The 23942-nt window shown below is 40.8% G+C and overlaps 2 protein-coding genes across 2 annotated transcripts; both read left to right on the top strand.

Annotated features, from left to right (window-relative positions):
• Positions 1-1742: 1742 nt before the first annotated feature.
• On the top strand, positions 1743-13013 carry smo (smoothened, frizzled class receptor). The gene is made up of 12 exons (XM_083935507.1): positions 1743-2482; positions 3691-3890; positions 3996-4205; positions 4691-4863; positions 4959-5178; positions 5321-5444; positions 5586-5678; positions 6409-6517; positions 6896-7081; positions 7724-7872; positions 8840-8974; positions 9084-13013. The coding sequence occupies exons 1-12, from the start codon at positions 2221-2223 to the stop codon at positions 9692-9694; spliced, it is 2472 nt and encodes an 823-aa protein (XP_083791633.1). The 5' UTR covers positions 1743-2220; the 3' UTR covers positions 9695-13013.
• Positions 13014-14012: 999 nt separating this feature from the next.
• cax1 (cation/H+ exchanger protein 1) lies at positions 14013-22788 on the top strand (the record flags this gene model as incomplete). Its single annotated transcript, XM_083934945.1, has 20 exons — positions 14013-14091; positions 15070-15246; positions 15546-15676; positions 16929-17037; positions 17141-17257; positions 17353-17414; positions 17515-17694; positions 17787-17972; positions 18970-19066; positions 19607-19748; positions 19911-20094; positions 20202-20301; positions 20405-20523; positions 20735-20772; positions 21091-21344; positions 21640-21773; positions 21981-22075; positions 22284-22362; positions 22448-22556; positions 22715-22788. 20 exons carry the CDS (start codon positions 14013-14015, stop codon positions 22786-22788), a joined length of 2466 nt encoding a protein of 821 aa, XP_083791071.1.
• Between the last annotated feature and the right edge of the window lie 1154 nt (positions 22789-23942).

Raw genomic sequence — 23942 nt, 5'->3', positions numbered from 1 at the left:
CTCACTCAGGCGGCCATGTTGCTGTGGGTTTCAAGGAGGCCCGGACACACACACACACACACACACACACAGTGGAGGGAGCAGAGTTAACCCAGTTTTACACTCAACACCAGGAGAGAAACAAAGCATCTGCAGCCATGCAAATACCACAAGTGCACTGTCCAATTAATGCGATAACAACAGCACCATGGTTGAGATTGGACCACTGAAATTTGTCTTTATTGGTATCCCGGCATAATCAAGCACATTCAAATAAACATAAAGTAATTAAAGCAGCAGAAAAGAATGTGTTTGAGTTTTGTGTTTTATGTATGTTAATATTTTGTGTTCCACAGTTTTTCAAGATTCCTGTAGCCTCATTAACCATGAGAGGAAGCCCAGTCCATTATGAACTTCCCATAGGAAACTGACTTCATGTAGTTTTGAGTTATTAACTGTGTCCCTCTGCCTCTGCCTCCCTCCCTACCTCCCACACACAAACACTCACATGCACATTATACGTCAGATAAACATGTAACAAATATTCAAAACTTTGTGTACATTTTTATGTAATTCATAATACATCACTATTAATAACGATTGAGACTTTCTGAGCGTCATCATCAAGGCAAACAGTACACATTAGAAAAAAGACACACATAACATTCAATAAAAACAGAAACTGAGGAAACACTAGAGGCATGATTACAAATAAAAAAGAGCATAAGGAAATACTAAGTCAATAAAGCTAAATTAAAAGCAAGACTTAAAAGATAAAGTACAACAAATAATGAGACGGCTAAATAAATAAAGGTTAATTCAAACCCAGATTAAAAAAAAAAGTAGGTCTTGAGTTGGCTTTTAAAAATAGCTTTACTTTAGTTTCCTTTGCACAAAAAGAAGATACAAATGAATATTATGAAAACGACCCATTCAGCCCATATTATGCTATACATTGCATTTATTATTCATGTCTACCTACCTATATTATACATAATACACATTTAGTAGTCAATAGCTGTACAGTCATCTCTATATATTGAGATATTGTATTGTATATAATGTATATCCTTTTTTAACATCTTTATTATGTATTTGTTTCATTCTAATACTTTTTCTTGTGCTCACATCTTTTTAGTATGCCCTGTTGTTCAGCTGTAGCCTGTGAATCTGTATCTATTTATTTATATATATATATATATTTATTTAACAATGATTTGAAGAAACAATCTGTGTGCATATACATTTGAAATATCATATTTTGTTAATGACTGCTGTATTAAAAGCCTTTGTACATTGATTACGTAGATCAGTAGTTCTTATTAGGTCACCTGGGGTTCCTTAAGGGCTTTAAGATGTTGTATGAGATCCTACAGGTGTATGATTGAGCATACACTAACCCTCTCACATAAGAGTAAACCTGTCAGATGGGGGTTTGTGTTGTTTTGGGGGTCTTTGAGATGAGATGAGGAACTTTGAGAAGGCTTGCCATAAGGCACATTCTTCCACTTGCAGGGGGATGGGAGGGGAGGTTTTGTTGCTCTGGCTCTCCCCCACCATGTGCATACCAGAGACAAAAAACATCCAGCCGCCGAGGCTGCACCTCGGGAACACAACACAGCCCCAGAACCTCTCATCAGACACCTCACCGGGAGAAAAATCACTTCTCTGACACAGGGAGAGATGTAGGATCATTTATTATCTTGTTTTTCTGCCAATGCAAAAGAAAGGGGGGCTACAGAGAAGGGGGTGGTGCATCTGAGCTGGAGATCCTATTACAGAGATCCAGACTTTTTCATGGCAAGTTTTTTGGAAGTGGGGGGAGGGCGGCTCTGCAACTTTCTCGGCCTGATGTCTTTTTCGTACCCTGCGTAAATGCTTCTAATGAATACTTTATATGGTTTGGGGTTGATGATGGGTTTTTTCAAGAGTTGAGGGCTTTTATTTGGGGTTTTTTTTGTCTGCAGCTGTTGGGATTTTGAATAATGAAAGAATTCAGGAGGATCCAGCCGGGATCGGACGAGAAGTGCAGAATCAAAAAGTTTGGGAGGACTGCGAGAAAACTTTGAAGCGCCCCGCAGATTTCCCCTCATCATGTCGCGTTTGGAAACCAGATCTAAAGAAGAAAAGTTCACCTTTGGATTTCTTGGCTAACAGGATACCGAAGCACTTAGGATTTAAAGTGATCTCGGGTTTTTTTTTTCTTTCCTTGCACCGCTAAATCGCACTACCTACACCAAGATGTCTTCCCAGGGTCGGAGCACCATTGTTGGATTTTACTGGATGCTTTGCGTCTGGGCTGCCTGGCTTTCAGGCTCCGGGGCGGTGTTGTCTCCAAACGGGACGATTTTTGAGGATAACTGCAAGAAAACCACGACTTGCGAGGCACTTAAATACAACACATGTCTGGGATCGCCTTTACCCTACACACACACGTCCCTGATCCTGGCGGAGGACTCCAGCACCCAAGAAGAAGCTTTCGAGAAGTTGACCATGTGGTCCGGTGAGATTTAATGGGTCCAATCAAAGACTCAAATATGCTTCATCTCATTTTATAGATTATAGGTTTTAGAAGAGTGGTTAGGCCAATCCAAATTACTAGGTGATTAAATGCCAAAAACTGTACTGTTAATAGGGTGATCATGCATATTAACATGACTTATGGATACTTATTTTGAAAGGGATACTTAAGAAATATAATTTCACTATAAACCAATTGTTGACTACCACAAATACCCTGCACATGTTTACATCAAATAGCAATGAGAACCAGGCTTTTATTTTGTAGTAATTAAATCATGAATAAATGTATAAGTACATAAGCAGTGGGATCAATTTTACTACAGAGAAACATTCAATGGTCTGCGTTGTTTATATGTGATACTGGTAATTGGAATAACAATGGGCTGTGATGAAGGCAGATAGCCTCAACAGGAAATGGAGGGTTAAAAGCCATTAAAGGCAACAAAAGGAATCACTCATAGGTGTTAGCCAGCTGACAACAGGATAATCTGGCTAATAAAAGGGTTTTAGATATTCTGCTTATCATTCATAAGCACTCACTAATGACCTGTCAGACACTGGTCACATGGGCTCTCGAATAACCCAAATAACCCCAACTTGTTTGTATTGTTGGATAGGTTTATTCTGGCTCCTGTGTAATTTAAAGCAAGTGGAGAAGAGAAGTCGTCCATTCATATAATATCTCCCATGGATTCTAAATATGTCACAAAATCACACTTAATCAGGACTATTCTTATAGAAATATACTACTGCAGATTATTTTCTCAATAAGTTTGTCTACGAAAGGTCAGAATTGTCACATTTTTCCAGAGGTCAATGTGACAATTTCAGTTTTGTCTGACCAATAGTCCATCCTGAATATTATTAACCATATATGAATATAAAGACCATTAGCATTCTCACATTTCTGCAGCTGCATGCTAATTCAATTTTCTGTTTACTGACTGACTGATTGGTTGACTAATCTAGTTAAAAATTGCTGTGCACATTAGTCAGATGATATGACTGAAGATGATCACAGTAGTTATATTCAAACTGACCGATTGGTGTAGCTTTTCATCCTCATAATAACTATTTATGTGTGTGTGCACATCTCCAGTATAATGATTATAACGATGATCACCGTCACATTGTGTCTTGTCTAACTTGGATGTTTCAAAGTGTTTTAAAACAGTTATTCTGTCCTAGGTCTGCGCAACGCTCCTCGCTGTTGGTCGGTCATCCAGCCTTTGCTCTGTGCTGTTTACATGCCTAAATGTGAGAACGGTCGTGTCGAGCTGCCCAGCCAGAGCCTGTGTCTGGCTACACGTCGGCCATGTAGCATCGTGGACCAGGAGAGAGGCTGGCCCAGCTTCCTCAAATGTGACAAATTTCCTATGGGCTGTTCGGTACGTGTCATATTTATGTAATGTTTTACAGAGACTGTATGTTATCCTGACCAGCTAAAGTCAGAATCAGAAGCTCACCTTTCCATGTGTGTCCTGTTTCTGCAGAATGAGGTGCAGAAGCTGAAGTTCAACATGTCAGGCCAGTGTGAAGCTCCCCTGGTGAAGACGGACATTCAGTCCAGTTGGTACAAGGACGTGGAGGGCTGCGGTATCCAGTGTGACAACCCTCTGTTCACTGAGGAGGAGCACAATGACATGCACGCCTACATCGCTTACTTCGGCACCATCACCCTGCTCTGCACCTTCTTCACCCTGGTGAGCCATAACTACAGTACCCATAATTCTATGCGTTGCCTTTTTGGGTAGGTGATTTAAGGGCCCCATTATGTAAAAAATAAGATTTCCTTTTCTTGTTTTAAAAAGCAGGTAGATCCCATGTACAGAAACTGTGCCTTTAAATGAGCGGTCAGGACTTCTGTAAGGTTATGATGTCACAACTATTCTATATATACTGAGGTTAGAAGTGCAGATACAGTCCCCTGCTGCAATGACAGTGCTGAGACGCGAAGGATGGAGATGCGTAAGACATAAGAACAGTGGCTAATCAGAGCAGACTTGGCTTTTTAGGGAGTGGAGCTTAATGAGACAGGCACTAAAACAAGTTTCAGACAGAAGGTGAATACAGTACATTTTTTTAACTTTTAAGCATGTAAACATGTCATAGTAGAAACCAAAAATAGAAGTTTGAACCTGAAACCTCTTTTCAACACTTCTGTCTTCCAAAATGTCCTCCATTTCAGGCCACGTTTCTTGCGGACTGGAAGAACTCCAACCGCTACCCAGCTGTCATTCTCTTCTACATCAACGCCTGTTTCTTCGTGGGCAGTATCGGCTGGCTGGCCCAGTTCCTGGATGGAGCGCGTGATGAGATTGTGTGCAAGAGTGACAACACCATGCGACTCGGGGAGCCCTCGTAAGTACATGTCTTCACCGATCAGTCGTGAGATTAGAGATCATTCCAGACGTAAACTTAAAGATTAACATTTATGTTTCGGCTGTCCTCTACAGGTCTTCAGAAACGCTGTCATGTGTCACCATCTTCATCATTGTGTATTACTCGCTGATGTCGGGTGTGATTTGGTTCGTCATGCTGACGTACGCCTGGCACACATCCTTCAAAGCCCTGGGCACCACCCACCAGCCGCTGTCTGGCAGAACATCCTACTTCCACATGGTCACTTGGTCCATCCCCTTCGTTCTCACTGTGGCCATCCTGGCTATTGCTGAGGTGTGTAGGGAGCTATTCACTTCATACAATCTGACACTATGAGAAATGTTTTTCAGTCCTGATAAGATTAAAGATAAGATAAGATAAGATGAAAAGATGATTTCTCTCATTTGTTGTGGCTCTGTTGTGTGCTGCCCCACAGGTGGATGGAGACTCAGTGAGTGGGATCTGTTTTGTGGGCTATAAAAACTACAGATACCGTGCTGGCTTTGTGCTGGCTCCCATTGGAGTGGTGCTTGTTGTTGGCGGCTACTTCCTCATCCGGGGTGAGAAATGGTTTACATTTAAGCAAAATTGCTCATTGACCATACTTGGAAGAGCAGTTTTAGCTCTTAGATCCAAATCTTCAAAGCTTTGTGTTGCTCTAGAGGTGACCACCAACTGATTCGCTCTATGTCTCTTTTTAGGTGTCATGACTTTGTTTTCCATTAAGAGCAACCACCCAGGACTACTGAGTGAGAAAGCTGCCAGCAAAATCAACGAGACGATGCTGAGACTTGGTATGTTCTCTCATCTGATGCCATTTCATACCACAGTGGTGACCTGAGAAATAGTGCAAAAACCATCCTGGTTATGAGAAAAAATTAAACGGGTCAAAGGTCATCAACATCAGTTAAATGTTTTAAAGGTCCCATACTGTGTATAGTGAGATTTCCATGTCCTTTTTTTATTATAAAGCAGGTCGAGGTGCTATATAATTACTGTGAAGGTGTCAAAACGCTCAATCCACAGAAATGCACACAGCCTGTATTCAGAAACTGTGCCTTTAAACGAGCCGCCAGGGCTCATGTATAGTTGTGATGTCACAACTATACTATATATAGGTAGAGAGTGCTGTTACAGTCATAACCTGACTGTTATGATGGTGACAGAGAGTGCAGATGCTGAAGACCTGAAGAGCTGAAGAAACGCTGACCAATCAGAGCAGACTGGGCTTTTTCAGGATGCGGGTTTAAAGAGACAGGCGCTAAAACAGAGCGTTTCAGACAGAGAATGAATACAGGTATATTCAGACAGACAGTGTAAGAAAAATAATGTTTTTTGAAAGTTAAAGCATGTAAACATGATTTAGCCAAGAAAACCCAACATACAAGTATGGACATGAAAATGAACATATGTCCCCTTTAACATTTTCTATAATTGTGTGAGGTTGTGAAACAGTGTTAGTTGTTAAGAATGCTATTGGTAGTGAACTCACATCTGATTTGTTGTTCTGTTTCTATTTGTCAGGTATTTTTGGATTCCTCGCTTTTGGATTTGTTTTCATCACCTTCGGCTGCCACTTCTACGACTTCTTCAACCAGGCTGAATGGGAGAGGAGCTTCAGAGAATATGTGCTGTAAGTTTTTATTGTCTTTCTCCTTGAGGTGGCAGAAGTTCTGTCATTTGCTGCGTGTTTGTTGCCGCACACCTGCAAACCCTCCACACATAAAATCCACAAACTGATGCTGCTGAGACTCCAAACCGCTGCTCAACCGCTCAGCTCACAGTGGTGAATGCAGCCCTATTTCCCCACAGTGTTGACATTGGCTGTATTGGAATTAATTTTGCCTCAAAAATGTAAACCACCCTCTCCTGCCTTGACATGTAAAAGACTTTCTTATGTACCACATCCAGCATTTGAATGTACCTCTGTCATACGACTGGAAGGTGTGAGAGGCACACATGGCCTGGTCAAAAAAGCATAGACTAATCATTTCTGTGATATTTTCAACAGGTGTGAAGCCAACGTGACAATCGCCTCTCAGACCAACAAGCCAATCCCAGAATGCACCATTAAGAATCGTCCCAGCCTAATGGTGGAGAAAATCAACCTGTTCTCCATGTTTGGGACGGGAATCGCTATGAGTACTTGGGTCTGGACCAAGGCCACCATCCTCATCTGGAAACGGACATGGTGCAAGTAAGCAACCATCAAGTGAAATATACCCTAATTAAAATGGACAGTTTTCTGTGGTTCTGCCTCTAAACGATATTCTGAAGATGGTGTTGTTATGTTTTTGCCATTTAAAAAACTCTTTTCCCATCTCTCTCTCAGTCCCTTGTCATTGCTTGTGTTCACATCATGCCTGTCCACGTCCATATATGGTTTTAAAGATATGGAAACAGCTTGGGGAAAGTCTAATCTCTATCTACACAGACATGTACTAACCCAGCAGAGTTTGCCTGCTGAAAATTAAAAGAGTTTCAAGGATGGAGGCATACATTTAGTCAAAATTTTGATGTGTGTCCCCAGTGTGTGCGTTTAGGTTTACAGTGTTAATCCTTGGTTTTGTAACAGCGCTCACAAGGGCTCACTGTGACTTGGATTTTACTCAGAGGAATTAGTTTCCTTCTAGCTTTGAAAGAAAAAAACAGTAACTCTTGGAATTATTGTTTTCATTGTGGGCTTACGCCCGTCTTATCCAGAGGGAAGTAAAAATGAGAGAATGTGTACAAAAGTTTACATTGCTACTGATGGCATTAAACGCGTCTCTCACTTGGGTCTTTCTAACCAGTGTCAGCCTCTCTCTTTTTCTGAACATGCCTTCTGTTCCTGTGTCAGGATTATTGGCCGTAGTGACAATGAACCCAAGAGGATCAAGAAGAGCAAGATGATTGCCAAGGCTTTTGCACTGAGGAAGGAGCTTCACAAGGACCCAGAAAAGGAGCTGTCCTTCAGCATGCACACCGTGTCCCATGATGGACCAGTGGGTGAGTATTTCAGTAGAGTCATTGTGAGGAAGCTTAAACTGACCATTTAGGATAAATTAGCGTGCAGTGAATTCCATACAGAAAACAGAAAATACTATTGACTTAAGATTACATGAAGGTTTGTTATATTTTTGATATATTGTCCCCTATTTGGGTTGAAGAATGAAACCATGTCTGCGGATGTTTGCATACTTCCACCTTGTGGCGAATAACTGGAACTACAAGGCGTCTTATTTGGAGGATTTATTGTAGAGACTATATCTCATGTTAGTATGGTTATTGTATGCATATTTTATTCAGATACATTTTTTCATCCCCATAGTAAAGGGTTGCAAATAGAAATATTTACTCTCACTTATCTCCAGAGGTCTCTAGCCATGCAGTTCTAGGTTTCCTGGTCGAAACAATGTATTTGGTACAAAGCCGTTCTAACCGTGATACTCTTTCTTGAAAGACACAATGTTCAATTTTTAAATGTGGTCTTTCAGTAATACTCATACAAAAAAAATGCCACTCATGTCCATTTATATTTGAGTGGCTTGGCTAATTGGTGGATATCTCAAAACACAGAAAAACACAATTTATCTGCATGGATTGAAACCACTAGGTGTAAGTGATTTTTGTATCATTATGAGCCACCTCTCGAAGCTTTGGTGTGTAATACAGTGTCAAAATGTACCCCATGTCTACTGATATTAAGAACCAGTGTGTGTTTTTTTTTTCTTTCAAAATTGACCTGAAAAGACTTTCCATTTGCTTTTTTTTGCGGCATAGAGGCTCTGTCTGTATGTCTGTAGCTAAGATCTGCATGACACATTCCTCTGCTCATGTTAGCTGTGAGGCTGCTGTGGCTGACATCTTTGTTTAGCTTGGAGCAGTTCAGAGCTATAGAGGCTCTGTGGGGGAGCCATTAAGTACATGTTGGGTTTAAATGGAGAGTTTGTGGTTTGTCTTTTCTCATTCATAGCTGGAATCAATTTCGAACTTAATGAGCCATCGAATGATATGTCATCAGCTTGGGCGCAGCATGTGACTAAGATGGTGGCCAGGCGGGGTGCCATCCTGCCTCAGGACATCTCTGTTACTCCTACTGGGACACCAGGTGAGAGCTGGAGGCCAGGACTCTGCCATCTTTTTTCTTTTTTTCCCCCATCGATTCCCCTTTTCCTTTCTCAGAGAAATTATGATCACTAACTTATTTTCTGTTTCAGTGCCACCTCCAGAGGAGAGAAACAGGCTCTGGATGGTGGAGGCTGAGATTTCACCAGAGATGATAAAGAGGAAGAAGAAGAAGAAGAAGAGGAAGAAGGAGGTGCGTCCAGTTGAGGAGGCGGTGGACCACCAGGCTTATCACCAACGTGAATTTGGTCGCAGCTCAGTGCCTCGCCTTCCCAAACTGCCGTGCCACCCTAGCCTGGTCGCTAATCTGCAGCAACAGCAAAAGCTGGAGGAGGAAGTCCTGCCGGGGTCTTACCCAGATTTCCAACCGTCTCACCCCCTGTCCTTTGAGGAGAGGTGTCCCTACCAGCCCTACAAGAGCAGTCGGAACAGCTATGGCCGCAGCCTACTCTCTAACCCTCTCACCTTCAACGATCGCCCAGAGGATCTAGGTCTCGGTCCACGCTGCCTCCCTCAAGCCTCAAACTGGCAGCCCAGTGGGTCTTCCCGCTACACTGGGCAGATGGATCTCACTGACGGGCTGTCAGAGAGGTTGGCACACGTGGCCCGGGTACCAGCAGGCCGAAGGGCCGGCTACGGTCCCATTCACTCCCGGACCAATTTAATGGAGGCAGAGCTTATGGATGCTGACTCAGACTTCTAAGAGAATAGCTCCAGTCTATTGCTTTTTGGTACACAGACAGTAAGCTACAAAAAGTGCTGGATACTTTCAAGACTCTTACTAAAGTGCACCTAATTCCCAATGCCCAGTGGTCAAGATGGAACTAAACTGGTCAGTTTTTTTATTTTCTTTTTTAGAACAAACAAAGGGATAAAGTGAAAACATATGTTGTGAATAAGTTAATGAAAAAATATTTTTTTATACTTTATTTGTGTCCAATAAAATTTCAAAGGCAACTCCATGATGACAAGACAAATGAGGCAGCTAAACTTTATGTGGCTTGAAATAGATCTCTTTATTCTGAACCTCCCATGCATTCATCCGCTAAGTCCTGTTTGTGACAACATTCAGCTCTAAATGTGGCAGGGTACGTCCCTGTGTCAATGATCATTTGCTAATTGACACAGACCATTTGTTTTTAAATTACGAGTAAGGACATTTGAAGATGAAGGCAGTCGATAAAACCTTTGAGAAAGTCCATTATTCTTAGTCTTTGATTGACCACTTGTGTCAAAATGATTTTTACTGCCCTAGGGCAGGAAAACCTGACTCATACAGAAAAAATGCTACGGGCTACTTGCAAATATTGTTTAACCCAGTTCTTCGTTTGTGTTAAGTTTTTAATGTTTTAAGAGTCCATTTCTCCCTTTCTGACACTATTTAGTCATAAATTACTTGTGTCTATGTACAGTTAACTTGTGGTACTAACTATTATCTCCCTTGCCTTACTATTACTAATATCACAGAAATGATAGCGTGTCAAGGCTTTCAGAGCATTCTTTCAGAACTTGTGACTCACTAGGATTTACACAGAAGCCAGGAAGTAGTAAAAGAAATGGTTCAATTTGTAAGGTAAATTTCTACACACCGGGTGCTTGGTCTCACAGCTTTACCTTCTGATGATATACTTCAGATTTCAACAGAATTACCCATAGTATTATATTCTCCTTACTTTCATTCATTTTATTGACAACTGCAGAGTAAAAGTGACATGATTTTGTGAGAGAGTAACTTAAACCAGGCTGAAAGGCAATGTTTTGCTGCTTTTTCTGGTTGAAGTCTGTCTCACCTCTGCCCACACCCAGCATCACTGATGGTGTGGTCGGAAGTGTACTCTGTCGAACCCGCTGTAACCACACCCAACAGTGATGTCACCGAGTCTAAATGTACACTTGTACATCACAGCAAGGTGAAAAGTTAAAACTACTGGGGAGTCAGCAGAGACAAGATTTCAGGGTCCTGTAATGTATTTTGTTTTTATTATAAAGTATTTCAAGGTGCTACTGTATATGTGAAAGTATTTAAAACACTCAAAATGCACACGGCCTGTATTCAGCCTGTAAAGTGCTGTTACAGTCATTCCCTGGCTGCAATGACTGCAGACACTGTCATGTCTAGATGTTAGAGATGCACCGATCCAGTTTTTTGGGCCGATACCGATCCAATTCTACTGTTTAATGAATGAACTGTATACTTTGCCATGTGAGTGAAGGCATCAGGCTTGACATAAACCTTTAGCCTCGTTCAAAAAGGTAACAAATTAACACAGAATGTACTTCATATAATTTATTAACAAAGAACAATGGAAGTGTTATTTCTTTATTTTTGCTGCTAATGTACACTAGCGGCAAAAATAAATGAATAACACTTCCATGTAAAGTGCACTGCAAACAGATGTTTTAAAATATAATATGAAATATAGCAGCTGCCTGAAACCCAACCAACAATGGCTTACTTAACTTGCTGTGTATGATATTAGTAAAAAAGAAATGACTGGATCAGAATGCTGGATCGGCCTCAGTCATCCGATGTCCGATCCAGCTAATTTGTCAATATCGGAGCCGACATTCGATCCGGATTTTGGATCGGTGCATCTCTACTAGATGTTAACCTAAGATATGTGAAAGTCTCATTGAAATCTCATGGTGAAGTTTAGGCTGGGTGGCCGCGAATCTCAGGTTACGATCTAGACAACCCACAGGCACGGAAGACCAGGAAACGATGACCAATCAGAGCCGACTGGGCTTTTTCAGGAGGGGGCTTAAAGAGACGGGTGGTAAAACGGAGTGTTTCAGACAGAGGGTGAATACAGGTATATTCAGACAGACAGCAGGAGAAAAAAGAACGTGTTTTTTAAACATTTTAGCATGTACACGTGTTCTAGTAGAAACCCAAAATACAAATATGAACCTGGAGATGAGCACAATATGGGACCATTAAGTTACTCTTTAATAATCTACTTTAGCGAGAATACATACTAATTATCTACTTATGCTCTGTTGCCTGGTGCAATAAACCAATAATTAGCTTCTTTTTTCTCAAGAGAAAAATACTGAATTGAATGGCTTTCTTTTTCTCAATGGATCTCTTGTATATATATATATATACATATATATTTTTATAGCAGTATTTCTACCTTTGTTACTCTGTTGCACATTTTCAATCTAAACTGAGCGTCACATGTTTCTTCTCTTCAGTCCAGTTGGAAACCTTTGTTTGAAGTATTTTAGACTGCAGTGGGCTCAGAAGTCACGCTTTTCCTATACGCTTCGTCTTTGTCTTTCCAAATGTGTGTTCTGTATATAGGTTGTTCATAGATTTCTCAATAAGGGTATTATTTGTACAGACTTACATATCAAATTACTTGGTTACACTGCTGATACGATAAATAAAAAGGGAAGAGTTAACTATGCTATAAGAAGTTGTCACTGTACTTTGCTGTAACCAAAATGTCTGGTGTCACCAGTCCCAGCCTGGTCAGATGCGTACATGAACTGATGAAGCCTCTTGGATGAGAGGTGAAACGTCTTCCTAGACAAACAACCAGTCCAGTTGTTTTTGACTGAAATTGCTTTGAGGATAACGATGACCTGGACGAATGAGAACATTCACAGGGTCACCTAGTATTGCCATTTTACACTCCATATGGATAAATTATTATTGTGATAGACCATTTCTTGGCTGACGCTAATTCGTTTGTCTAATGTAAGTGTCTAGTTATTCATCTGAGATGTGTATGATATGGAATTATTTATGTTATTAGTAGTTGGCACACTGCTATGAATTCAACAATACAGGGAGTTTGGCAACAAAAAAAAAAGCATAGTTGATACTCGCCCAAAAAGTTTATATTCAAAGATAATTAAGAAACTTCTTGAAGATTACTTTCAGAAATTATATTTTATGTTTTATGCCTTGAAAAGTTATCATTCATTTCTTTTTTCTAAGCCATCAAAAAGATTTAGGCCTTCCAGCAGGTGTTGTGTTGCTTTCTGTTTAGTTTAAAAACGGTTACTGTCACTTTGACTGTGCAGCTGTGCTTTTGTTTTTATATGTAAATAAAAGTAACCCTACACTTTGCTGTGTGTTTGTTTGGCCATTTTGTCACACAGTTGCACTAGCTCCAGTTTGTGGTTCTCAGGCTATTATTGTTATTATTATTATTATTATTATTATTATTATTATTATTATTATTATTATCCTAGATGTGAGTCCCAGAGCTAATTATCAGTATGAAAAATAAATACGAAAAATACTGTATATAGTCAGATAAACAATAAAAAGGTGACATGGCATGTCTTTTCACTCAGTTAGTATTTCACTTGTAAGCCTATATGGATATTACTTTCTAAAATATTATATTTTCATACAAAATAACGTGGTGTTTCAAACAGTAGCCTATACAATGCGGTGAGCAGTTTCACACTGTCTTTTTTTATTGGGTTTTGCAGATGAGTACAATTGTATTAAAACATTTACAAAGAGTAAAGTGGTCATTTTTTTCTCATAGAAAAACAAATATGGTCATAGAAATATTGATGCATACCCGAACAACTAACAAAACTAGAACAGCTATAAAGAAAAAGTAAATACATTTTTTTGTTTGTTTTAAAGAGTAGGACTAGGACGGAAATGGACATATTAAAAAAAACATGGGCATTCCTAAATCAGAGTAGGGCCATGTAACATAAAAAAACATGTGTCACACTGTCTTTACTGATTCTACCACTGGGGGCGCTGAAGTTGCAGAATTTTATATCCTCCACACCTGTCTTTGATTTTTTTCAAATGCCTCCAAATGAAAGAAAACGCAGGAAGACTAAATAAGACTTTAAAGCAGTACGATTCAAAATCTCGCAATCTGCCCTGCTAGGCTACTCCATCCCCCACCTCTCCCCCACTCCGCCCTCTCTGCTGGGTGTCAGACTCCCGTGGTGAAAGGGCGTACTTCATAAAGAGAGGGCGAACCTTGCGACGCACAGATGATACGGGAGTGACGCTTGTGCAACGAACAGACAAAATGTCCCACAACAAGACTTCACTGACACCGGGGGATGTGGAGAACCTGCGGAGGAGATCCGCGGCTGATGCCTCCTCAGGTGAGACCAAACCTCTCTGTTTCTGCTGGAGCTTTTCACGTGACTGAGCAACAAACGGATTTCAAAGCCCCGACTTCCCTCAAATCTGAGCTAAACTAGTAAAAAACACTTCCTGTAGGACTTTCTTTTTGACTACCAGGCTCCAAAAGCCCTTTATTCCTAGGAGATTTGTTTTTAAGTCATTCTAAAGTTCCACCTCCTTCTGTTTGTTTCCAAAATCTGAAGCATGTGTTCTGTCCTGTACTATAATGGTGGGTGCCTTGTGATGATCACACCTTCAATCTTAATGTTGTTGATCTATCTAAGTTTGGTGTTTTGTGTCATTAGTTTCTGAATTGAGCAGCCATTGATTTTTGTTCTCCCAATTCTCTGCAAAAAGAAAGTTCTCTAGTCTCCCACAGTCAGCTCAATACCCAAGTAGTGTTCAAAGTGCATCAGACAAAAAGTGGATATCAATTTTCTGTGGAGTTGAAATATGTTATTTCTGAATGCATCATCAGCTTCCAGTCGTTCCGAAATCTACTATTGCACCATTAAATCATTCATGTTTACTTTACATTTGATAGTTAAGAAGGGAGTAGGACATCATGAGCAGATGGACTATATACCGTACATCAGACATAAGCATGCCACAGTTTTCTTATCTCTCTGTGTTGCTATGCATTTATAATGTGATCAGTTGAGCACTTGACATCGTGGGTCATAGGGGACACTCTGCATGACTCTCAGGAGGTTTTTGTTAGTCACACACAGTTCCATGGCTGGAAGGCATTGGTCCTGGATGTCAATCAACCTCCACACCTCTAATGCAATTATACAACCCAGTGCCGTGACTTTTTCTACATTCATCATTCAAGACATCTCCAATCTTAAGTCAGATTTTTATTCATGTCTAAACTGGTAAAACAATCAAGTCATGTCAGAATAGTGTTTGATGTACTTCAGTATGTCCTCTGTTCTCCATATGTCCTTATTCAGAGCACTCTGTAGATCCTGAACAGCATCACCGGGTTCCACGACGACAACCCCAAACTGACTGGCTCAGTGTTGGCCCCCAGCATCCAGAGCTAGGCACAGTGGAGACACCCTCCCCAGATGCTTCTGCCCACCACTTCTGCCACTACACACCCAAAGGTTTCCTCACTGTCCAAAGAGGTGAATGAGACAATAGTTGATACCACAAAAAAAAACATAAAAACAAGATGTCTGAATTTGTTGAAGGAAAAAAAACACCGTAGGTATGTACAAGATTCCCTTACCTGACATGGGTTAAAATCAACAGTAGCTAAGTTTCTGTAAGAATCTGTGGACATCGGAGATGTTTCATTATAGACAGGACGAGTCAACTCAGAGTGACACCATGGATCAATATTACTAGTTATTGGCATTATCATGTGAGCCCATCAAAGATGTTTTCTTGTGGAAGAGTTTTCTCACAGTTGTGATCTACACAGCAGGGCACGGCCACACTCGATCTACTCCTCCGTCTCGGTGTGGAGAAGAGGGTTGGCATGAAGGCACAACAAAGACTACAATCAGAGCTGAGAATGAGGTGGAGGCACACAGGGAAGCCAACAACTACAAGGTGAGCCATGACTGTGTTAAGGGACCAGTGTGTAGGATTTATGGGGCTCTTCTGGCAGAAATGGAATATAATATTAAAAAGTATGTTTTCTTTTGTAAAACAAAGAATCTTTGCATTTTTGTCATCTTTAGAACAGGGGTGGGCAATCCTGCTCCCGGAGGGCTACTGTCCTGCATGTTTTAGGTTTAGTCTAATGATTGTCACACCTGTGACAAGCTTCAGCTGTTTGATAACAAGCAGATCATTAGAATCAGGTGTGTAAGAGCAGGGAGAAACCTAAAACATGCAGAACAGTGGCCCTCCAGGAGCAGGACTGCCCACCCCTGCCTTAGGCTCCATTTACATACACGGTTCTTTTTTAAAACAGACATTTCCCTGCATTTGTGCCCTTCGTTTACACGCAAATGTGGGATTCGTCTCTTAAAACGATTCTTTCTAAAAAGTTTGGCCTGAGTGGAGATTTTCAAAAACTCCTGTTTACATTTTCATTTAGCTGTGGTGATCATGGATCATTGGCTACCGTGGGCTTGAGCTTCTCTGTACACTGCCACCTACAGGTTTGCCATGCTCTTGATGGCATCTATACATGGGTTAGTGTAAACAATTTTTTTTCCTAAAACAGACAGGTGTGTGTGGTGTTATTTTTGAAAACAGAGATGATGAAATGTCTGTTTATAAAAATAGCCGACCAAGTGTAAACGTAGCCTTAGCATGAATGTTTAAATTTACATATGGAGTGGGCCCTGTTCCACAAAGTCCGCCACCGTCATGTTTCCACAGTAGCCCAGAACAGGCATAGCTATCATGGGGCCTTTCACACTGTAGTTCAGGGGTGCCCAATTCTGGCCTGGAGGGCCACTGTCCTGCCTGTTTTAGGTTTCTCCCTGCTCAAACACTCCTGATTCTAATGATGTGCTCGCTATCAAGCAGTTCAAGCTTGTCACAGGTTTGAAAATCGTTAGAATCAGGTGTGTTAGAGCAGGGAGAAACCTAAAACATGCAGGGCAGTGACCCTCCAGTAGCAGCACTGGACACCCCTACTGTAGTTCAATACATTTGCCACACAGTAGATGTTTCAGTTGGTTGCAATCTGCAACCTCACCACTGGATGCCACTAAAAGTTCCACACTGAACCTGTAATGTTCACTCCAAACACTCCCCTACACCTGGTCAGTAAACAGTACAAGACTGTTTTCTCATTCACTGTATTCCCTGTCGTACTTTTTATCCAAGACCATCCTTTTCTTTGCAGTTTGGCTTCAGAAAGTGGAAGGGAAATGTAACGGAGAAGCCCATTGAAGACCGATCCGAAATCGTCAAAGAGCTCTACTCTGATCTTAGCATTGTTAAGCCCCAAGAAGGTCTTTTTTTATCTCTTTTTGTACTCTAATTCTGTTTAACACCACTTACGTACAAACACATGTTACAGGAAAGCAAAAACCTGGGATTTCTCCTCTCTTTCAGGTTCAGTGATCACCTTTGGGAACATAGCTTATGTAATTTTATTTGGATGGTGGATATCGCTGATCTACATCCTCATTTGTCCTGTAATGTTTCTAACAATCGTTGGCGCTCCTTATGGTATGTATCCTATAAACCAGCTGCATCACTCAGAGTATTGTAGTGTCCCTTGAAATGTGAAACATCATGCCATTTTGCCTTTTTTTTTCTTTTAGGCAAACTATGTTTTAAGATGGCATGGTACTTTATATGGCCATTTGGGAAGTCTATAGAAAAGGTAATAAAATATATAATATTTTTAAGTGCCATTGCAAAGGTAGCTGTTCTTTCGATGGTACCAACACATAATTATGCACCCTATCCTGTTGTCATCTCAGACCAGTGATGTAGTTAAGAGATCCATTGCGAAACCTCCAAAGTGTGAGGTCATCCCTGAAGAAAGTGAAGAAACTAAGCACAGTAGGGACATGGACGCTGCACCTCTTCTGATGTCTTCCCCAATTCCTGTTGAGATCCCTGTCCCAGAAACACCAGCTAGAAGAACTTCAACGCACTGGGTACAAAATTCAGAATGACCAAACCAGTTAACAATTTGTAATATTTCTATATATTATGAATGATTTGAATTTTTCTTCATCCTTCTCTACAGTGCCGCATTAGCACTTATGTTTGGTTGTTACTGGGTTACCCTGTGTTGGCTGTGTTCCACTCCCTGGCCTGTGTGCTCTCCTGGCTGCTGGTCTTTACTATACCTGTAGCAAAGATGCATGCTCGCACACTGACTATTGTCCTCCTCATGGCACCAGAGGACATTCAGTTCCACAGACTGGAAAAGGTACACATTCTTTTTCTGAAATGTCCGTGGTTAATAGTTAAAAAGATGTTACGGTGAGGAATGTGAGCAATACTTTTCTTCCTTTGCTGCACTGGCCATGCTTATCAAAACACCAACTGCAAGGTTTTTATACTTTGGACTTGTTATGGCTCTTATTCACAATGGTAACATGCAACTGAAGCTTTACACATGTTAAAGTAAATGATGGCACTAGCTGTTACAGTGTGTGAATGGCCAATTTAATTAGTGCGTCATCTATGATTACTTTTTTCTTAAAGAGATAGTTCAGATTTTTTGAAGTGGGGTTGTATGAGGTTCTGTTCTATAGTCAGTGTTATACGTACAGTAGAGGACAGTCTGCACGCCCCCAGTTTGGAGACTCAGACAGCAGTCCTGACACAGAAGCTAAACTGTGGTTTGTTTGTGTTATTGTGTGACTTAAATTTAGTTCAGATCCACCAAAGTTACAAATGAACACAAACAAATTTACCAACCGAGGCAACAGTAGACCTGTAACTCCTGTGTTCTGCAAGGTAAAACTGCTGTTTTTGTCAGTGGAGTCTGGTGGCTTAGATGAGAGCAAGGATGGATATAGCGGCTTCAGTTGGAAAGCAGCAAGGCAAAGCTAACTATGTTGAAGTATCTCATACAACTCCACTTCAAAATCCAAATTATCCCTTTTAAAGGGTGAGTACAACCAAATCACTATGTAACATGTACTGTACTGTACATACTGTAGTTGCAAATGTTTTGAGATATTTTCCTCTGGACAGTTTTCATTGAGAATTGACTTCATTAGAAAATAGCTGCATATGAAAATTGACTTTAATATTAGTGGATTATTCAGAGTAACCAGGATGTTGTTCATGGAATGATATGTTACTGATACGTTTTTAAATTAAGGGAAGCAGAGAAAAACTGTCTCTTATGTGAATTGAATGTTGACATTGAATATATACATTTTTAACTTGAGCTGAGTGTTTATTGTTCTCTTTAGTCCGGGAGTGAGACCAGAGTCATCTTATGCTGCTATCAAGCTTTCAATGTGTATTACTACAAATACACAGTCCAAGGAATCAACATTTTTGCTCTCAGTATCCTTTTTGGTTCTTTAGATCTTACTTGATGAAAGTAAGGGTCTCGGAAGAGGTCAGCTATGGCAGCATCAGGTTGCATGTCATTATACTGGTCTCCTGTGTACTAAAAAAAATGTTATGGTGGAGTTCCCTATATGATCATATGGTCCCATATGCGGCCCATTTCAGGTTCATACTTCGTATTTTGGTTTCTACTACAGCATGTTTTTATGCTTTTAATGTTCAAAAACAAACTATTTTTCTCATACTGTCGAGCATACTGTCAAGCACCTGTCTCCATGAAGTTTTCTTCCCCCTCTACAAGTGCCTGCATAAGTGTTTTCTGCTCTGCGGAGCGCTACTGCCACGGAAGGAAACCAAACACCGCTCATCTGTTTACATGAACCTTCAATGTTCATCTCCAAAGTGGACGTCCGTTCCGTTCAAACATCCCTTGAAGTAGAAAAACTAGTTATAACCTTGTTAGAGGAAGCAGAACTAAACATGCTATGTCCACTGTTCATTCATGTGTTCTCCTTAAGTCTATGTTCTTTGCAGACCTGCTTCCCTTGGTATTTGTTACTCTCATTATTGGCTATACTGACCGTGAACACAGATTCTGCAGCCAGGAGGCCAAGTTCACCACAGCCATTGCTTCCATCATTCCTCTATCCTACTATATTGGCATGGGTATAGCCAGGTAAGGGGTTTTTTTTACTTTGTTTTTTTTTCTTTTTTTTGTCTCTGACCAGTAGATTAATGTGAATGAAAGTACAGACTGGAGGTGTAATTTTCCTCATGAATTCTGATGTACAATATATTGAATGGTTAGTTTATCGCTAACTATTTGTATTCCCCACAGCATTTCTGCACAGAGTAACTTTGCAGTGGGAGCAGTGGTGAATGCAACATTTGGCTCCATCACAGAGATGACGTTCTATATCACAGCACTGCTGCAGGGACAAAAGGCTGGCACCAAGTGTTATGAAGAGATCATTAAAGCAGCACTCACTGGGACATTGCTCGGGTGCATACTGTTCCTACCTGTGAGTGCCTGGGAAGGACATGAGTATATGAGTTAGAATGCAGCCTTGTGACCCTCTGATATGATTATGAACCTCTTGCTTACTCTCTGTTTTTGTCAACTGCACAGGGTATCTGTATGATCATTGGGGGCATTAAACACAGGGAGCAGCGTTTTAACAGTCGTTCAGCTGGAGTAAGCTCGGCTTTGCTCTTCATATCCGTAGGAGGTATGTATAGCAGCCGCACATTACAGTAACTTGTTTTTAAACTATAGGTCCTCTGCTAAAAGATTCATAAACATTGACCCTCGTGTTGTATCATTGTCCCTAGGTGTGTTTGCGCCAACCCTCTTCTCAAAGATCTTTGGTAATCTGATGTGTGAAAGCTGCACCAATGTTCCAGGCAATGCCAGTGTGGAATTCATCTGCAGAGATTGTCACTATGACGCGGTGGGCTTCGTCATTTAACCTTCATATGACTTCATGCACGTTCAAAGACACATATTTAATCCCGTTTTTCAAATCGTCCCTTGCACTCGGAATAGACAACAACAATTCATGATTGCATTGTGTTTGTTTCAACAGACACACCCTCTTACCATAAAAATAAATCTTTATTATTATCCACAGCTTGATTTTAATGATTTTTTCTTTTTAACAGAGTACAGCTAACCCACAATTGATCCTGTCCCACATTGAGTAAGTTCAGCTGCTACATGCACATTTGTTTTTATTTTGCAGCGTTTTCTTTTGTTTTTCAGGGTTTTTAAGGTCCATATTATGCTCATTTTCAGGTTCATACTTGTACTTTGGATTTCTCCTTGAGGATGTTTACATGCTTTAATGTTTTCTCATAATATCTGTCTGAATATGCATGTATTACCGCTGTCTGAAACGCTCCATTTTAGTGCTTGTCTCTTTAAGACCCTGTCTCGAAAAAAACCCTGTAATGGAAATGTTACTTTTTCATAATAAGGGACCTTTACTGATAATTTAATTTAAAAAAATGTTTTCCAGGCCGCTGGTGTACACAATTTCTGTGCTGCTACCTGCTGCATACCTGATCGGTCTCATCTTCACACTAAAAACCCACTCCCACATCTATGATATCCATATCAGCGATGGTCAAGGGGGCCATGCACACGGGGGTCAGTACGCACAAGAAGGTGTCAGCAACTATCACCCCTCTGGTGAGGTCATCACTGGCCATCTCCTTGCAGCCAACACATGTATTAATGCCAGCATTGTTTCCACAAGCCACGTTGCAACAGGTGTGTGTGGTTTGCATATACTGTTCTTAAACTTTTGGTGAAGGCGCATGACATTGGGAAGCACTGCCTGCCTGTTGCCTGCTATATTTGTGCATGTAAGGACAGCATTTCCCTTGCAGTGAGGTTAAGTTGTGCATGCCAAAACCCCTTAAGCATGTGAGGGTGAAGAACATCAATACAGGAGAAAGTTCACGACTTGATTGGATGGAAAAGGGGAGGAGAAACAGCCTGCAACAGGGAGGAAAGTCATAAATGTTAAACTTCGGTAAGCTCATAGTGTGTATGTCACCAGCAGGTCATCATGTAGTCCACTGGTCCCGGTGGAGGGCTCTTGGAGTGCTGATTGTTTCCACGATATTGATGGCCTGCTGCGCTGACCTCAGTACGGAGAACATCGGGCCTTTGCTGAGCCATTCCTCTAGCTCCCAGGTATTCAAAAAAAAAAAGAGGAAAGGAAAAAATGCTGCTTAGTTACTATTTGTGTAGAAGAAGATGCAAATTTGGAATTCACAACCTGCAATACCTTTTGATAGCCTAAACTAAATTTAAGAGTTAAGGCATTTAAAATTTAGATTTAAAGACAATTGTCTACCTCAGCATGTTTCTTTGTACTTGATGCTGCACACCCTTTTTCAGTACTTCATTGGTGTCACAGTGTTGGCGATGGTGCCAGAGCTCCCTGAGATTGTCAATGGGATCCAGTTTGCACTGCAGAACAACATCAGCCTGAGGTACGAGAACACTGTGCTGTTGTAGAATACTTTTTCCCACTCTACAAAGGCCAAACTTCAATACTTGTGATACTCTACGTGTTTTTTATTCACTTTGTTTAAAAAAAATTACACTTTAAAAAAAATAATCCCATAAGTTGTTCCAAAGGACAGTTTAGCCATTGTAAAAAAAAGTGTTATAAACATTTGAACTTGTTTATTTCTACAGCCTTGAAGTGGGCAGTTGCATTGCTGTGCAGGTCTGCATGATTCAGATCCCACTGCTCATACTCTTCAATGCCTTCTATGTAAGTGCCTCGTTTTTTTAATTAATAGATTTCTTTACATCATGCAGTTGTTTCAGTCGTGACATGGGAAACTCTTTTCCCCCAGGATGTTGGATTTGTGCTTGTGTTCAGTGATATTCATCTCTGGTCCAGCATCTTCAGTGTCATTCTGGTCAACTACATCTTCATGGATGGAAAATGTGACTACTTTCAGGGTAAGCAAGAGTATGAAGATTTCTCCACATCGAATCAAATTAATGTAGACCAATATAATATTAGATAATCAGCAATGACTCACTTTTGCATATGGCCTGGCCCTTTTTAAGTAAAGGTTGAGCTTGAATGTAGATTATAATGAATGTTTTGTTTGCAGGCACTGCATTAGTGGTGGTCTACCTCATCCTTTTGGCTCTTTACTTCTTTGCTCCTTCTCCACGCTCATGTTGATCTGCTTGGCAAGAAAGAAATCTAAAGGCTCCAAACATTGTAAGCCACTATAGAAAAAACATGCAGGTGGTTTTATTGAGAAAAAAGATGGGAAGAGATTTGGTTTGACTTTTGTCATTATATGATACTGAATGGTGTTTCGCAAGTTTGAACATGTTTTTCTCTTGTATTTAAGTGCAAATTTGTGTTATTCACATTTGTTTTTGATAAATTGTAATATGTGGTTTATAATAAATGCATCAATTTGTAAAAAATGTTTGAGAAAGGAGACCGCTTTTTCAACCAATGCTTCATGACCTACATAAGTTTGTATTTAAAAATGATTTAAACATTAAAAAAATGCCACTTTATTTTATATTGGACTTTTGTCTTCATTTTGTCTAATGGCTCTCTATACCATGGTCTGGGTGAAAACTCTATTTTGATTGGTTGCAGGGTGTCCATTTAGTATGGGATAATGCCTGACGAGGTGTCCATTGTCAGGAATTATACACAACAAGAGAGGAGATGAGATGAAGAGGCAAGAACCGTCTGACATGCAGCAGTTTCTTATAATATAAAGTGTGTTCAGAGGGGCAGTGTAACGTAACTTCTTAGAGCTTGTGTGTTACAGTAGCCATCCTGTGGTGCTCAGTGGATGAGGCACTCAGTGTTGTTAACAGGATACTAACTTGTTAACATGCTGCTTATAAATGGGTAAAGGAGGGGGCATTCATTTAGAAAGGTGAATAGATGATTTCACTGTAACTACTTAGCCAAAATGGGTTTTCTCAGGAGGGTGGCAGGAGTCTCCCTTAGAAAGAGGGGGAGAAGTTCAGCCATCCGTGAGGAACTCGGAGTAGAGCCGCTGCTCCTTTACGTTGAAAGGAGCCAATTGAGGTGGTTTGGGCATCTAGTAAGGATGCCCCCTGGGCGCCTCCCTAGGGAGGTGTTCCAGGCACGTCCAGCTGGGAGGAGGCCTCGGGACAACCCAGGACTAGGTGGAGAGATTATATCTCCACACTGGCCTGGGAACGCCTCTGGATCCCCCAGTTAGAGCTGGTTAATGTGGCCCGCGAAAGGCAAGTTTGGGGTCCCCTGCTAAAGCTGCTGCCCCCGCGACCCGACCCTGGATAAGCGGTTGAAGATGAGATGAGATACTTAGGTGTGCTATA

The sequence above is a fragment of the Echiichthys vipera genome (genome assembly GCF_963691815.1).
Source record: "Echiichthys vipera genome assembly, chromosome: 20".
Lineage (NCBI taxonomy): Eukaryota > Metazoa > Chordata > Actinopteri > Perciformes > Trachinidae > Echiichthys > Echiichthys vipera.
The sequence above is the reverse complement of the archived record's forward strand: the minus strand, read 5'-3'. Positions and strand labels throughout refer to the sequence as shown.

What these genes read in the sequence shown, in the direction of transcription:
- smo (XM_083935507.1), top strand. Translation starts at nt 2,221, where the DNA reads ATGTCTTCCCAGGGTCGGAGCACCATTGTTGGATTTTACTGGATGCTT. An exon ending in CCATCCTGGCTATTGCTGAG is followed by an intron (nt 5,179 to 5,320) that starts GTGTGTAGGGAG and finishes GCTGCCCCACAG; the next exon opens with GTGGATGGAGACTCAGTGAG. An exon ending in GTCCCATGATGGACCAGTGG is followed by an intron (nt 7,873 to 8,839) that starts GTGAGTATTTCA and finishes TCTCATTCATAG; the next exon opens with CTGGAATCAATTTCGAACTT.